Source organism: Rhyacophila brunnea, unplaced genomic scaffold (assembly GCF_057557595.1).
Source record: "Rhyacophila brunnea isolate RB1 unplaced genomic scaffold, BYU_Rbru_1.0 scaffold_15, whole genome shotgun sequence".
NCBI classification, from domain to species: Eukaryota; Metazoa; Arthropoda; class Insecta; order Trichoptera; family Rhyacophilidae; genus Rhyacophila; species Rhyacophila brunnea.
The window spans coordinates 33,521,126-33,538,289 of NW_028232806.1; the positions used below are offsets into that span (position 1 = coordinate 33,521,126).

A 17,164-nucleotide genomic window follows, 5' to 3' on the forward strand; every position below is an offset into this window, starting at 1 on the left:
AGAAAATTCCTGGGATTATTCTCAATCATCTCAATCATGGTCATATTATGATACTACATCATATATGAAAATTATCTCTTCTTTTTCAGACGGTCACAGTTCCCCAAGAGATGACTGTTATTCAGCTGGTGGCTCTCCGCCATCGCTAGGCCTATGCGGAATGGGTTCATTGGGGTCCATGGGCAATGTTGGCAGCCTGGGAAACATGGGAAATGTTGGCGGACTTGGCGGGATTGGCGGGCAGCTGGTGAGAGCAGTCAGGTCACCACCAGCCCACTGGAGAGTGCATCATGACTCAGCCAGCAAGAAGAACAGCGCTCTCGGTTTGTTTCACTGTAATTTTGATGATTCTTTTTTTTTTGATTTACGGCAGCCATTTTTTTAATATTGAAATAAAATATATTATTTATCTATTCACTGATTTTGTTGTTAATTACGTCAAGTAGAACTTCATTATTAATCAGTATTTATTTAACTCTTGTTAAGTATCCTAGCATACCACTGATGTGAATATAATATTTCTCGATAGGCTTTTTCTTAATGGAAAGTTAAATCTGAACCGATCATAATATATGAATGTTGTGACATACGTGAGTTGAATAATATTTTTCTTTTATATTTAATTTAATATAAACAGTTATTATTTGTCTTTACACCAAGAATTATCAACTAAAAATGTTTGATAAAACGTCATTAAAATAGCTGATAATTGAGTTGTTGAGGATCAAACGAATGCCATAGTTGACCAAGTTGGCATAATGACTTAAAAGTTGAAGATACGATCATAAATTCTATATTATGTAGTAGCAATTTTCTATTCTGTAAGTGAGCTGATATTTTAAAATAATTCATTATCACAGTTTTAATAGAAACATAACTTTTATTTGGTACTTATATAAAATACACCACTTTAAAGAATATAACGAATCAATCTGTAATTATTGTATATTTATATGTTTCTGAATATTTTACAATTTTAATTTGTGATCCGGGTTTCGCCTTTCGGCATGTTCAGTCACCATGCACAATCACCAATGGTAAATGCACACTGACATTGGTGAGTGTGTAATAGTGGCTTAAGATTCCGAAACTCAAAACGCAAAAATGAGTCAAATGGAATAGTCCAAATTTTAATTGAAATAGAATTTAATTTCAAAATCCATTAATTATCTTCAGCCAGTGGTATTAAATAATTGTTTTCAGTGTTTTAAAAACGACAAATCATAACAAAATATTAAAATTAGAAACATATTATATAATATGGTTGTTATAAAATAATAAAAAAAAACATATTTTGAACCATGTGCAGATAATATACTTGGTACAATATTAGTAAGTAAAATGCGTATTATAAATTGGTTATAAATATAATCAGCTACATGTTTTTTTTTTTTAATACAATATGGTGATCTTAAATCATTTTTTAAATATATGTCACATATACCAGTTTAATCTTCAGCACCACTGTACTTATTGGATAAAGATATTAATTTTCTCAGTTGGATTCATAATTTACATGTTGTTGATAATAAATTATAACAAACATAGTAAGATGAACAATTATCTGTTTAGTCTTTTAATATAACTTTACACGGAAGATATTTACTTGATATTTTCCTAAGCTCTGTTTGGAGAAAATATGTTGAAATAAATGTAGCATTTGTAGGCCATGAGATAATTTGCAATTCACAAATTATGATATTCTTGATTTAATTTACACCTGTTTCAACAATATTTGAAATATTGATTTTTTTCAAAACAAAATATTGTTTATTTTAGTTCAACTTATACCTAACGTGTGATTTTGTCATGTGTATATTTATATAGGTACTATGAAGTTACGTAATTTAAAAACACCTCAGATAAATATATAACAACTCGCGTCAATGTGCCCTACCAACTTAGCTATAGGTACCCTATCTCATTGCAACGAAATTAACTAGTGTTTTTACAATACAAATACTCTCTGAAACGCTTTCTAAAGTATTGCATTTAATTTTGACAGTCGGTTTTTGTATTTTAAGCCAAAGTATTAATATTATTTTAATTACTAACCGATTTCAGGATCTTTCCAATTTTTAAATGTAACATACTTACACTTGCTAATATTTTAATAAATTATTTTCATATAATTCTCAATATTGAAGGAATGTAACATTGTTTTATTAACTAACATAATATTATAAAAACACGTCAGAGAGATAATATATAACCACTAGAAAACTTATTTATAAACATAATTGATGGAGCACATGGGCGCGGTTTCGAGTCCCGCTGGGCATCGTATTTTTTTTTAAATATCTTTTTTAGTTTATATATTTCTATGAGATGTTTTCAAATTATATATCGTCGCTATAGGATTGGTTTGTCGAATATCCATTTTTGTCGAAATCGATCTTTCAATGCAAAATGATTTTTTGTAGCTAAATGGACCAGAACATCATTTTCTTTAAATTGCTTTGTAATGAAAACAGCATTCATATGCTGTAAAAACAACAATTTAAATACCTCCATATATTTAAATATAGGATAATGAAATTTGTTTTTCGTCTCCTGAACATTTGACATTTGATCTATTCGACAAACCAATCCTACAGCGACGATATGCTCGATAAAAGAATGTTACATTCTTAAATTTTGTCTATTATGAAGTTCATTAAAAATAACTTTTTTTTTCAAAATTCTGACAATATGACCGAATATCATATACTCCTGTATTCTAGGGTTGGTGTGCGTTGTATGCGGCGACACGAGTTCAGGAAAGCACTATGGAATCCTCGCCTGCAATGGATGTAGCGGCTTCTTCAAGAGATCAGTCCGTAGAAAGCTTATATACAGGTAAGAAATTATCATTATATTTCATTTCGATTTTGACGACAAAGCATTACGTTACGGCCTGCCGCAAGAGTGAGGATAAGCGAAAATATGAATCCCCATGCGCAATTACAATTTTTTTTATTACATAAATAGTGAACATAACAAATTATTAAGTCAAGACGTTCACAACATGATATTTAGAAACAAAGAAATATTATTAAACAGTATTATATAAAAATTAAAAAACTATTTATAACAAAAAAAACCTTTCTACATCGACTTTATCAACTCAAAACCATGAAATTTTGAGTTGTTTCCCTATATAACTAGAGTATCGAAATAATTTATATATTTTTTAACCATTTTCGATCCTAAGAACATCATATGAGTCACTACAGAGTGGAGGTTTGTATTAACAGATTTTCGTTTTTACGAGAAATAGATGTTGGTTACTTGCTAAACCTATTAGATCCATACTCTGACAAAACACACATCGAAAAACAATATATTATGTATTTTAGAAACCCAGAATTCAAACCTGGCACCTATATTCACCTGGGTATATATTTGGTATAAAATTTAAAATATATCATTATCTTAGTTTTACTTATTTTATCAATTGTCATCATATTCGTACCCTAAAGAATAAAATAAAATTTACTTATTGAAGTAATACTTCTTTTGGCGTGTTTGGAAATCAGATCAGTGTGTATTTTTGTCGTGTGACATGTAACACATAATTTATATTTTCACACGAAAAAAAATGCACTCGATTGGATTCGAACCACCGATTATTTGGTTATCAGCCGAGCGCACCACCTTACGCATCGTGACGATTATACAGTATAGTATTATAGCTTAGAGTTGTTCCGTTGCCTAGGCAGCGAATTTATTATTGTCGGCCATTTGCAATTCCTTACGTAAACAAACGATTAAACGTTAGACAGACAGTTGGTACTTTAAAAATAAAAACAACGAGAAACCATTATATAATTTAGTAAATTTAAAGTGTATAGAAATAAACTAACGGCGCTCCAATAAGCGGTACTTTTTTTTGAGTGTGTAATTTAACAAGATAATTAAGAGCTAGTCAAAGCATCTAGTTTATCACAAGTTTTGTTTTTGTTTTGTTACGCCAAAGAAGTATAACTTCTAACGCGCGTACAAAAGTACACACAACGATTTTTTTTTAAATACAGTTTTAGGTACATACTGTTGTTATTGGTGGCATCAGATTGATTTAAAACAAACATGAAAGTGATAATGAATTCAATAATAAATACTTTTACTAAGTACCGAATCTTTGGACTCCCGCTAATAATCCTCTCTTTGTGGAACTAATCCTATTACGGACGGGTCAAGCGTCTATTCCAGTACTGACTTACATACTCCATACACACAGTATTATGCTTCCACAAAATCAATCAGTGGAAATCGCAAAGTAAGAGATTGTGGAAATAAGCGCGATACGTAGGAATGGGGAAAGGTTTTCCAATTAATTTCTGGATTTTTGTTCGGTTATGTTTTGGTCAATTTATCCATGTTATAACAACCGATTCCAGACTGTCGTTATTCATAGGAAAAGAAATAATATAATAAATTAAATAATGTATGTTTTGAAATCGTTGTTACGCAGTGACGTCCCGTGGGGGTAGGCAGATTGAGCGTCGCTTGGGGGCGGCAGTTACTCAAATGGCGGAAAATTGAGGAAAATCATTTGGAATATATAGAAATAGCTACCTAAACTTAGTAATAACGAAAATATCTTTCCATTAAAAAAATCAGCTCACTGGTTTTGTCGGGTTTTGCGATATCTAGTTTACTTCCGTTACCATTCGACGTCCTTGGTGACCAGAAACGACACGTGCAGATTTGCGAATAATTAGTCTGATATTTTGTTAGTATTGTTTCCATAAAATACATTTCTTTGATATTGAACTCATGAAAGGATGATAAAAAAAACTGTATATAAAAATGAGGCGGCATTTTGGCGCTGCCTAGGGGCGGCATTTTATCTAGGGACATCACTGTTGTTACGACACTGTGATAACTGAGAATGTGAAGATAATAATATACGCTTATATAGCCAGTGGTTACGAGTTTAAGTCTTGCAACTGAAATAATATGTGCATCACAGAACAGTTTAATAAATAGAATTTCGACAGGCTATACCCCAATACACTACATTATGACGCAGATATTTGAATGTGTGAGTGTCGTACAAAAGTAAACCACACATTATAGACGTGTAATAGTATGTGTTGAAACTTTTAAATACATCAATATTGAATGAGCATCAGTACATAAACCGAGAGCAGTTGTCAGAACTAAGGACGAGCGTATTCTTCCACACTCGAGATTGGTTGCCTGTTACTCCGCACGCGTTACGTATTTCAGCTCCCATTATTTCTGAGTTCCCTGATGTGCATGAATGTAGATAATATTCGGAGAAAAAGGCTAACAATCACGGGCGGCTCTACCTTAAGGGTTCATAGGGACCATCCCCACATCGTTATCATGTGGAGAATGCGTAAAAAACGTCTGATATTTTTATCATTGTCATAAAATACCTACCTAATTAAATGATTAAATAAATTATTTAATTAGTCTATCGGTCTTAATTTTAGAGAAATATTTATTATTATTAAACAAATAAATAAAGCAATAATTGTAAATTATGTAATAACATAATAATGATTACGCGGTATTAAAATAACTTATTAAACGCCCTATTGCACGTTGACACCTACGTACAAATTAAGATAGCTATGTCGTCTATTTTTCGCTGATCGAGGTCTCTCAGTTCCATCCCGTTGCTATGGTACAAAGTATCTTTCAATAATGGTATCTTTCTACAAAGTATGTGAATGCATCAGCGTTATTATACGCATACTAGGGACCGAACCGAATAGAATGACCCCATAGGTGATTAAAAACGCTCGTTGTATGTTGTTGTTCAAAACTCAATAAATCTATAATAATTTTATTCTATAATATTATTTTTTCTGAAAAATTACACATTTCCTCATTAATAAAATCATATTATTATAAGTAGCTTCGTACATAATGTATCTATAATAATATGAGAATGTAGGTAAGTACATACTTGTACATATATTTGATAATTATTGACTAAACCCCACCACCTAGAAAGTCGTCGAGCTGCCACTGCTAACGATCGTCTTTTTTTACATCATAATCATCATTTTCATAAATTATAATAAAGTCAATTTGATCTAAGCTAAAAATCTGCAACGTTTTTTTGTCCGTCCTAAAAAGGCTTTTCACTGAGGACAAAAATAACCGTATGTGCGAGTAAGAAAAGCACGCGTATAGTCTTCGCAATACTTGTAAGAGTAAGATAGAAGACATTTGAATGGACTTGGTTAACCTAGAAGTGAAGCCGGTAAATATTGGCTTAACTTATGTGCTTTGGGCAAAAACGGTAGTAGGCACGTATTATCTTCATGCGAAATATAAAGTTACTGGTCAATATGCTTAGTTAATTTAGTAGAAAACATGGTTAACTGTGATGTGTTTAAATTTGGTAGTCGTACTGAGAAGGAACCTATTGGTATAACGTTTCACAGATAAGTTAATAATAAATAAATTACAAGATAAAAAGAACTTTTTATATACCACGTTTTTGTTTTGAATCATATAAACTTGACAATTCAATGTACTTGATAGAAATACTGAATAAATATTATAGAATACAGAAATGTCATTTTGACATTTCATATTGATTTCCATAGTAACGCACGTATATATTAATAATTTAGTTGCTAGGACCCACTTAGCAACCAATAATAGTGAGTAGTAAATATTACTTTTAACAAAATGTTTTCCGAAACATACAAAACAGAATTAACTGAAAATGAATTCAATTCTGCTTAAAGATGGCCAAAAGTATTAAAAGAATGCATTGCCATCGTGTTCTGATATATTCTAAAAGTTTCAAATGTCTAGCTAGTCGGGAAGTTAGTTAAAAATCTTGGACAAACAAGAAAAATTTTGTACTACCAAGACAAACAAGAGTACGGGCTAATAAAAACGTGGTAAAATTAGAAAACGGCTTCATATAGCCGGATAATACACTCTTTATTTTGTATTATTGCTCTGAGATCCTTGAGCTATTTCATGTACATATCTAAACCCTAACCCCTGCTTCCGTCATTTACACTAAGTATATTTATAACACTATAAAATTACACGTATGGCAATGTATCGGTTGTCAGATAAACAGTCACGTGACCTATTCGCACGCTTATTCTTACCATGTAATATAAATAACATAGAAGCGCACTACCACGAAGCTACGATGCCATTTACACATCTTATCAGGGAAATACCCCCTTTGTGTCAGGTTCGCAACAATCATTTAATTTGTTGCTAATGTCATAACTCAATTTAGCAAACCCTCTTCACCGTTCGGGTCGCTTTTGATGGGGTCGATGCGAACAGTTTCGACAAATTGATTTAGTTCAGATGCCTACAGTATCTACGAGTACGTTGGACTTAGTTCCAGGGATAAAGTATCTGAGAGAAAACTTATATTATTTTTATTATATAATACCTATAATAATGTAAATTAAATTATGTACGTGCGTTAGAAGTTATAGTTATTTGGTGTAACAAAATAAATAAGTAGAAAATACGATAAAATAATAAAAGAAAGATATTTATTGCAATGAATAAAGTTTCGATTAAAAAGCATAATCAAATTAAAATGATATTTATTATATTATTTTTACACAATTAAACAAAATAAAATATACTGAGTATCTTGAGTTTGTATACAGTTGACTGATTCGCACATGCGCGTTGGGTATATCCAACTAAGGCTAACTTCATCATGTCGCACTTTTGTAACGGTGTGCGCGCGCAGCTCTGAATTTTACCCTCTACTAAACGCGCCAAAAGAAATATAACTTTAAAAAAAATATACCATTCCAACACGATTGTATGTGTGAACCACAGAACAGATAATAAATAGAATACCGATAGGCCATATTCAATACGCCGCGTAGTGAAGCAGGATTTTGATTGTGTTAGTGTCCTAAGAAAATGAAGCACGCATTATGCACGTGCAATGGTGTGTGTAATACACCAACATTAAATGAGCGTAAATGCATAAACCGAGAGCAGTTTTCAGTATTCGACCTAAAACGTATTATTGACACGTGTGTAAGTTTAACCCGGATTCTTCCTTACTCGAGTCGGTTACCTGCCTTGTATTGATGTATTTCAGTTCCCATTATTTTTGAGTTCCCTGGTGTGAACTCATTCAATCAAATAATATCAACCGCAAAAATATATACATAATGCCAGGGACGCGCAAATAAAAAAATCCAAGTAGTAACTTTGAAACAATAATTATTTTATTGCCATAAAACAAAAAAATATGACATATTTTAACATTCGGAGTTATAATATTATAAATCGTTTTAAATCTATATTCGCTACATATCTTAAATTCTAGTTTCAAGATAATTGAACTTTAATGTTTGTTTCATACAAATAAAATCGTTAACTATATATTACATTTCTGTATAACTGTAATTTGCTTGTGGTTTGCGGATATTAATGGTAAGATTTTATGTCAATTATCAACAGTGGATATTTTCAGTTATTCCATTGTTGCTTTGAAGTTACAGGACATTTTTTCATAAATGAAATATCAATATTTTTCTTTTAAATGCATTACGTTTTTTTTTTTTAAATCTCAGTTCAAGTTATTTCACCTTAAAGTTCATTTTATATAAATGAATTACCTTTTTTTTGATTATTATCATTAAAATATTTTTTCGGACCTTGGCCGCCCGCTGAATCTTGCCACCCGGGTGATTCGCACCCTTAACACCCTCGCTGCTTGGCGCGCCCTGGCCTATTGCAATGTTTCCGTAATTATCTGCAATAAAAATATTAACAAAGTTATCCGATTAGAAGAACATTGTCAATTTCAATCAGTTTTATATTCCTTTTTTTAATAAGAAATACTGTTTAATAACGACCTATCTTATTATGTTTCAAATATGTACAAAAATAATAATATATATTATGCAGTTAAATATAATAGTTCGTGGCATTTTGAATTAAGAAATAAAATTAAATGGTTACCTGAAATGCATTCCGCATGTACTCTACAATCATGACTTACCGGGTGTTTTATTTAAGATAGAGTTATGAATTGTTTTTTTTAATCGAGTTACATTGGAAATAATGAACAAATTGACATACTATATTGTGACCGTACCAACAATAATTGAAACATTTGGAATATTCCCCTTGTGCTTTTTTCCGCATGAATTTATTTTAAAATTCGCGACCCCATCATCCGGCGTTGTGCACTCCTGTCAAAATTCCATCCCTTGCCTGTCCAGATCACCCCCTCCTTAACCCTTAAACCGAAACGCTATGCATGATGTTCTCTTTGATAGAATGGGAATTGATTTCATTGGATTATATTATTATAGGACACGTATGGTAGAGTTCTAATACGCCTTCTGTTTGGTCGTTACATTATTGCAACATCTAAAGAAATTGTTTTTTCCTTCTTGTACAAAAAGTAAAAGCATAAGTACTTGCTAGGAATTGCAATACTGAATGAAAATACTATTGACATTTTTAAAATATATGGGGGAAAATACAGAACTATTTATGCATATGTATATATTATATAAAGGTTTTTAAAATATTAATATTTTAAAGCACCTACCATTGCTGATTTCCAAAGGCATCGAAGGGCAACGGAAGTAAACTAGACATCGCGTAACCAGACAAAATAGTCATATTAAACCTTTTATGTTAATTAATACATTTTGTTTCAACCTTGAATACCGAATATATCAGTATTGTCCGATTTTTAAAACCGGTATTACGGTATCGAAAAATACTGGGATACCGGCTTTGAAGTATGTACCGGTATTGCAATCCATAGTACCTGCGTAAATTAAATTTTTCGACAATGTTTTTTCTACGCTGTTTTTGGCAAACATACTTTTACTGCATTTATATATTTTTAAATGATAGAAATCATATCATTTTATTAGTTTATTGAATTATATTGATATGTAGGTATGTTGCAAAAGTATCATTTAATATTTTATCCATTACTTAAAAAGGAATTGCATCACTATATTTTTAATCCATATAGTTTTATTTAAAACAATTTGTCAATATACCATATACAAATAAATAATAAAATTTATTATAGCTCAGATTATCACAGCTTATAATATAATACATTATCACCTAGTAACTTTTTAGAAGACTTTTATAATATCGATTCTTCGTATATCAAAAAAATAATAACGAAAATAATGCACTTAGAACAAAATGGAATAAGGCAATGTTAAAGAAACTGTGGCGATTTCTATTTCATAATAAATTACCACAGCCATGTCAAAAAATGTTTGTACTATTTAGCCAACAACAATATAATACACAAAGCAATATAGGGTTATAATATTAATAGCTAAAGGACGCATCGATCTGAATACCAAAATAGATTGGTAAGTATCTATTTCGATAAAGCCGGTATATTCTACGTGAATTTAATCAAGAGTGACAGTCGCATGAGAGAGCTACCACGTGGGTCAGATCACACTATCATTATTACTATGCAGTGCAGTGGGACTGCTTTTGTGCAGAAAGAGATAGTATGTGTGCGCTACGCTGCGTTACAGATAGATAAATCAATACAAATATTATATAATGTAATTATAAGATGCTCCATATCATCATTATCAAACTGGATGAATCTACTACTGCTGGATGAAGGCCTCATCAAGCTAATTCCAATCGTCTCGGTTCTGAGCAATGTATTAGGTACCACGTAGGTATTTCAACAGAACTTGTCAATCCAGCTTAAAAAGTCATGTTATATGAAATTTTTCTTATACCTAAATACATCTATACAGGCTAACAGCCAGTCCTAGTATACAAAAAGACTTTAATGTCACGTCTCAGGTATTGTGACGAATATAGTATGCTTGTTATGTATACTAGGACACTCCCTCACACTCGTAATTATATAAAACCTTAATAATAAAGAATACACGTTAGCATAATTGGTCAAAGACATTAACGCGGAATTACACTAATTACCCTGATTGTAATGCATGTAGAGTTCATTTCACAACTATGTATAATACACATTATATAATATTTCAATATACAGATAATAATATGTTGATAGGTCATGACAACAAAGCTGTAAAGCCATCAATATCATATTAAAAAATCACCCTTATTGCAATATGTGTTCGTTTTCAATCGATATTGATATATGTTGAAAGAATAAAATGTGTGCGATCAGAACCAGATATTTGTGAGCAGGGTTATTTATGAGGACCATTTTATTATTCTGACATCCATATCCATTAGTAAGTCAAAGTAAGCGATAGTGATATTAGGTAGGTATATAAATATTGAATATATTGACATTTTTTTTATTTTTACTTCTCATTAAGTAAATTTAAAATGAGGTCACAACATTATAATGTTGTATGCGTATAATCTCGGTGGCCGCGCGACATATGTGTTGATATTTTGACAGTTGGTCACACTGAGATTTCGTCGATTGCTTTTCATTGTGGATGGCCAACACGCCGTGGAAAATCCCGCGCGAAATCCCATCATGCAGTACTGCCACCACAAAAATGATACAAGGCTTATTCACCGTGATAATGAGTGACCTTAATAGGAATTGTAGTAGGTAATGTTATCAACTCAAGAGTGCAGATAATCTCAATATAAAATTCCCCTTTTAATTTATGAATTAAATGCCTTATTACACATATATAATGCATCAATTTTTATGTTGCAACTGGTCTAAGGTCTATTAGTCATCTATTTTTTACAACGTTTTTCTTATGTCGTATTATTATTTGTCCGGTGGTTGTTTGTCCGACACAAATCTTGCAATCGATTTTTAACTAAATCCCCGACTAGCTAGACATTTGAAACTTAAACGAGCTAGCTTAAACGATCAAAAAAATTGTACTTGATAGAAATACTGAATAATGAAATATCGTTCCATATTGATTTCCATAGTAACGCACGTATATATTATTAATAATTTAGTTGCTAGGACCCCCTAACAAAACAATAATGGTATCGAAATAACTTTTCATACAAAACAGAATTAACTAAAAATGAATTCAATTCTACTTCAAGTTGGCTAAAAGTATTAAAAAATGCATTGCCATCGTGTTCTGATATATTCTAAAAGTTTCAAATATCTAGCTAGTCGGGAAGCTAGTTAAAAATCGATTGCAAGATTTGTACCGGACAAAGAATCACCAAACTCAAATTTCAATAAAGTTTTTCCTTTCTAACCGTTATTAAATTATATTATACCTATGTAATTTTGTATTTTATCGTTGTTTCATTTTAACTAAATTTAAATTTTAAGTTATTAATAAAACAATTTTTAATTCGTTCATTATGTCTTGATATTTGAAATAAATTGAATTGTAAATCAATAGTATAATACTATATTGTTCAACATAATAGATACATAGGTTGTTACATACTAGTAAAATAAAACGAAAGCTTTACTTAGGTAATTATGTAAAGCTTTTAATTACCTTTACATCCATTATTTATTATTACCGGTTACATTTGATTACAATATATATGTATTTTATTACTATTAAAACTATAATCATAGATTTTTGTAAATAAGTGTAGGAATGGATATTATTTATAATGCAAACATAAAAAAAATGTCTCAGGAACAACGACCAACCTCGGCATTTATGTTTGTTCAGGTGTTTTAATACAAAATGGAGTTAAAAGGAAAGAATGAGTAATAGAAAATGTTACAGAATAAAAAGCAAATGCCTTCTTTGTATAACACATAATGTGCTTTGTCGAATCATTTTTTTTAAGTATTGTATTTTTACCTACATCAGGGACTCCATTTATAATAATATTTTTTTCTGACCATGTCCGATCCTAATAAGATCATAATATGGGCCTCCAAAGAGTGGAGCTTTGTATTAACAGATTTTATTTTTACGAGAAATCGATGTCAGCCACTTGCTCAACCTATTAGGTCAATACTTTGACTCATACACAAATTGAAAAACAATATGTGTACATGCCAGACGCAGGATTTGAACCTGGGACCCACGACGCTATAGACCGACGCTTAAGCCGCGCGGCCATCGTGGGCATGTATTTATTACATATAGTAAACTTTACAAATTAAAAATTCAAGACTTTTATAACATGATATGAAAAAACTAATAAATGGTATTAAAAACAGAGCAAAATTTAAGCAAGTATTAAAATTTGTTTCCTACGAAAGGAGAAAGGGATGTTAGCCACTTGCTCAACCTATTAGGTCCATGCTGCGCGGCCACCGTGGGACTGTTATACACATATTATAAAAGTAGATTAATACCATAAAGTCATAATTTGGTGTATGAATAATTAATGTCCACGATCGTTATTTCACTTTATAATATTTTTTATCTAGTTACATGTTTATTATAATATATAAATGTCATTTAATGTTTTCTTTATATTATGCAGTAAAATACATTCTTTATAAGTATTGAACTTTTTAATTGATGACCGAGAGGCTGACGCGTTGGTTTATAATGTCGTGGGTCGCAGGCTCATATCCTGGATCGGGCAAACACACATATTGTCTTTATATTTGTGTTTGAAGTCAGAGTATGGACCTAATATGTTGAGCAAGTGACTGACATCCTTTTCTCGCGAAAACAAAAATATGTTAACTCAACCTTCCATTCTGTAGGTAGAGGTCCGTAATATCATGATCTTATTAGAATTGGACATAGTCTATAGAAGAGAATCAATATGTAATTTTTAAAAATTGCAACATTTTTCAATATATTCAAATTCTATGATTTTACAACGTTTTTATTACCTTGTATTCTTGTTTGTCCAGTACAAATCTTGCAATCAATTTTTTCTAACTTCCCGACTAGCTAGACATTTGAAACTTTTTGAATATATCAGAACACAATGCCAATGCATTCTATTAATACTTTTAGCCATTTTTAAGTAGAATTGAATTCATTTTCAGTTAATTCTGTTTTGTATGAAAAGTTATTTCGGAAGAAATCCGTAATCCAATTTACTATTATTGGTTGCTAAGGGGGTTGTCCTAGCTACTAAATTATTAATATATACGTGAGTTACTATGGAAATTAAAATGACATTTCAGTATTCTAAATTTGTTTGTTTGTTGCAAAATAGCAGAAAAATGATTTGTTGACAATTTCCTTAGTTGTCCTTAATTATTAATACATGAAATTGTGAAGTTTATACGATTCAACAGGAAATTTAAAAAAGTGGTATATAAAAAGTTCTTTTTATCTTGTAATTATTTCTATTTATTTTATCAAGCCCATTTTAAAGTAATTATTTTTCTATTTAAAACTTTGGTACGTACCTATCTAATTTACTTAGTAAACAATTAAAAATATTTCTGGAAAAGCTTTTCTGATTGGAATGGTGTCATATAAAAAAATAATTTACATGTGCTCTTAAGAGCATACATAAGTGAAACGGCAAATAATTTTCAACAATAGGTAGAACGAAATTTTGAAGTCATCGCCAATCGGAGACCGACAGTCGAGGTGTGAGCACGTCAATTTGTTTTGTAATGGCGTCGGAGGAATATATTCTTAAATCGTGTAAAGATGACTAAAAAACGTTCCGCATGTACTTGAAAAAGAAAAACATGTCAATGATTATACTTTTATTGTTACGAATATAACAATAAAGATAACATTAAATAGACGCATGCTGAATTTTTATGACAAATTATATTTCGTTCGGCTCGTGTCATTTGTATAATACGCGCATCGCCTAGTCACAATCTTTTCAGACCATGCCTCAGCTGAAGTATAGCCTTAAATCATTAATAATTGTATAACTCTGATATATTATTGTTTATTAACAACTGGTTAGTGTCAACCCTGATAAAATGTAAATTTGACGAGTTTTGCTGTATGCCTTAATATATAATACTTCATACATCAAATAATGAAACAAATAAATGAAAAAAAACCTAAAGCTGTACTGCAAACTTGATCCAAGTGTGATCAAAACAAAAAAAACAATTGTACAAACAGTTATCTACATCAGCGACATTTTTAATTCTTACAATCAAAAAATAGTTTCATTTGAAAATGTATCAAAGTAAAAAAGACCTTGAAATGTGTAAATAATATTGAAACTGCGTAAATATTACAGATACTGGAATTTAAATCTTTTACTTACATATTATTCAATGCATGAATTGGAACGATCATTTATAATATATTTAAAATAAAAACTAAAAATTCAAAAAAATAATATCGACCAATTTTGTTTTAAGGTATACCTACGGAGCATAATATTGTAGCATTTGATTTAGTGTAAAAGTAGAATTCCAATAAATCAATTCAAACATTTGGACACATTCATCCAGACTACGGATTCCAATCCCGGGATCCCGAGCTATTTTCAATACATATGAATCCCGGGATTGATAAACATAATCCTGAAACTTTCGGGATTGATTTTTTTATCAATTTTTATGGAAAATAAAATAAAAACGAAAATATAACAGAAAAAATACTTTTGATAACAAATAACTAGGTACATTAGAAATAAATTGAGTTTGAATGAAGTTTGATTTATTCCCATGTGTAAGTTGCCGATTTATTTTATTTTTTTACATAAATTAATAAAAATGAGAAAGATTGGAAAAAAACAATGCTTCGTACTATTAACAAAGTAATTTCACCATGATCTCATACGTTTTAGGGCAGTTTCATATTTGGCTGACTAATTAGATTTATGAAGCTGAAAGGCCATAAGTACACCATGATTTGCTTTACTATTTTAAATCTTGCTAACCCATTCATTAAGTCTTTACTATCAGAAACAGCAATTTCATGTTAAATTTACATTATTATTTATATTACAATATTATTTACTCCATTAAACTTATGTATTTCCAAGATTGAACGTATACAATATTAACAATAAATGTCTTAAATAGTATAAATTATACTAGATTTATTTATGACCGATTTTATCAATGTTATTTGTAAATATAAAAATTTTATATTAACAATGGAAAAAATGCCAATCCTGGGATTGATAAATTGTAATCCCGGGATTAGAATTTTGGCTCGAGATTGGATTCCCTAATCCAGACTATTGGAGTGTTTAAATATACTACATGCAGTCAATGAGTGGCAAAATATTATCGACTTAAAAGTACAAGAGTCATGTCTGATAAATGTTGTTTACTTTAATCTCTACTCTATTGAGGCCCATGTGCTCAGGCTACGGAACGAAAATGGTCATTTATAATTTCTAACAAAAATGTTACCCAACATGAAGCAAAGATTAGAAGGATTATATTAAGATTCTGATCGGTGGGTCACAGAATCGGATTCCTTAAAATTCATTTTATTTTAATAAATTCTCATGTTTATTGTAGGCATTACAAATGAATATTTTTGTATAGTATGTTTACAACATCATGCTGTTAACCAGTGACGAATAGTAAAGGTAGGATATTTAGATCCGACATAAATAGTGCACACCTAACTTAGTCAGTCAAACGATTTTTTGTCATTGGAGAAAGACTACAAATTTCAGATAGCTTCGATTAGTTTTTAAATTCAATTAAACCATGTCATAATTAATGATAATTCAAAAATATTAGTATATCTATAAAATATCTAAAATTATGCCATTAAATCACACACAATTTAAGATAATTTATGGATGGATGAATATTTTATCAAGTATGCTTTGGTTAGGCTGGGCTTAATGAATTTTAAAATATTAACTAACACCATCTGTAATATTTTATGTATTCTTAATTCAACGAAAACAAATAGGTATTATCAAAAAAGTGTGCACTATTTTTGTCGGATCGCCCATAGCGTATCTAAACTACTATGTCTTGGTTTAGGTAGGGTTTAATTTTTTTTAAACTAACCAGCACCATCTCCAATTAATTGTAGTATTAGTTCATATTATTACATCAACGAAAACAAATACGTTTGACTGACAAAGTTTAGTGTGCACTATTTATCTCGGATCTTAACAGTCTACCTCTACCTCTTGCCACTGCTGTGAAAATTATATTTAGATGTTTTTTTATACGACAAAAATTATAAAGTTATCAATATTACGGTAAAAAACCACATTTGTTTTCGTCATTTTGTTGATGTAAATAAGTGACAGGAACTTGTCTGCAATAGTTGTACTGGTAAAAACATGATATGTATCTAATAATATATATTAAATCTGAAGGATAAAAATTAATTGTTGAAGTGAGCTTTCAATTTCACACTGG

General features: G+C 30.5%; 1 protein-coding gene across 1 annotated transcript in view; it reads left to right on the forward strand.

Annotated features, from left to right (window-relative positions):
- The window catches only part of LOC147075252 (photoreceptor-specific nuclear receptor-like), a 160,203-nt gene that overhangs the window by 47,599 nt on the left and 95,440 nt on the right, over nucleotides 1–17,164 (forward strand). Inside the window, exons 2-3 of the mRNA XM_085942908.1 lie at nucleotides 90–323; nucleotides 2,724–2,838. Of these exons, the coding sequence (XP_085799034.1) occupies nucleotides 90–323; nucleotides 2,724–2,838 (349 nt within the window). The remainder of the gene's footprint in view (nucleotides 1–89; nucleotides 324–2,723; nucleotides 2,839–17,164) is intronic.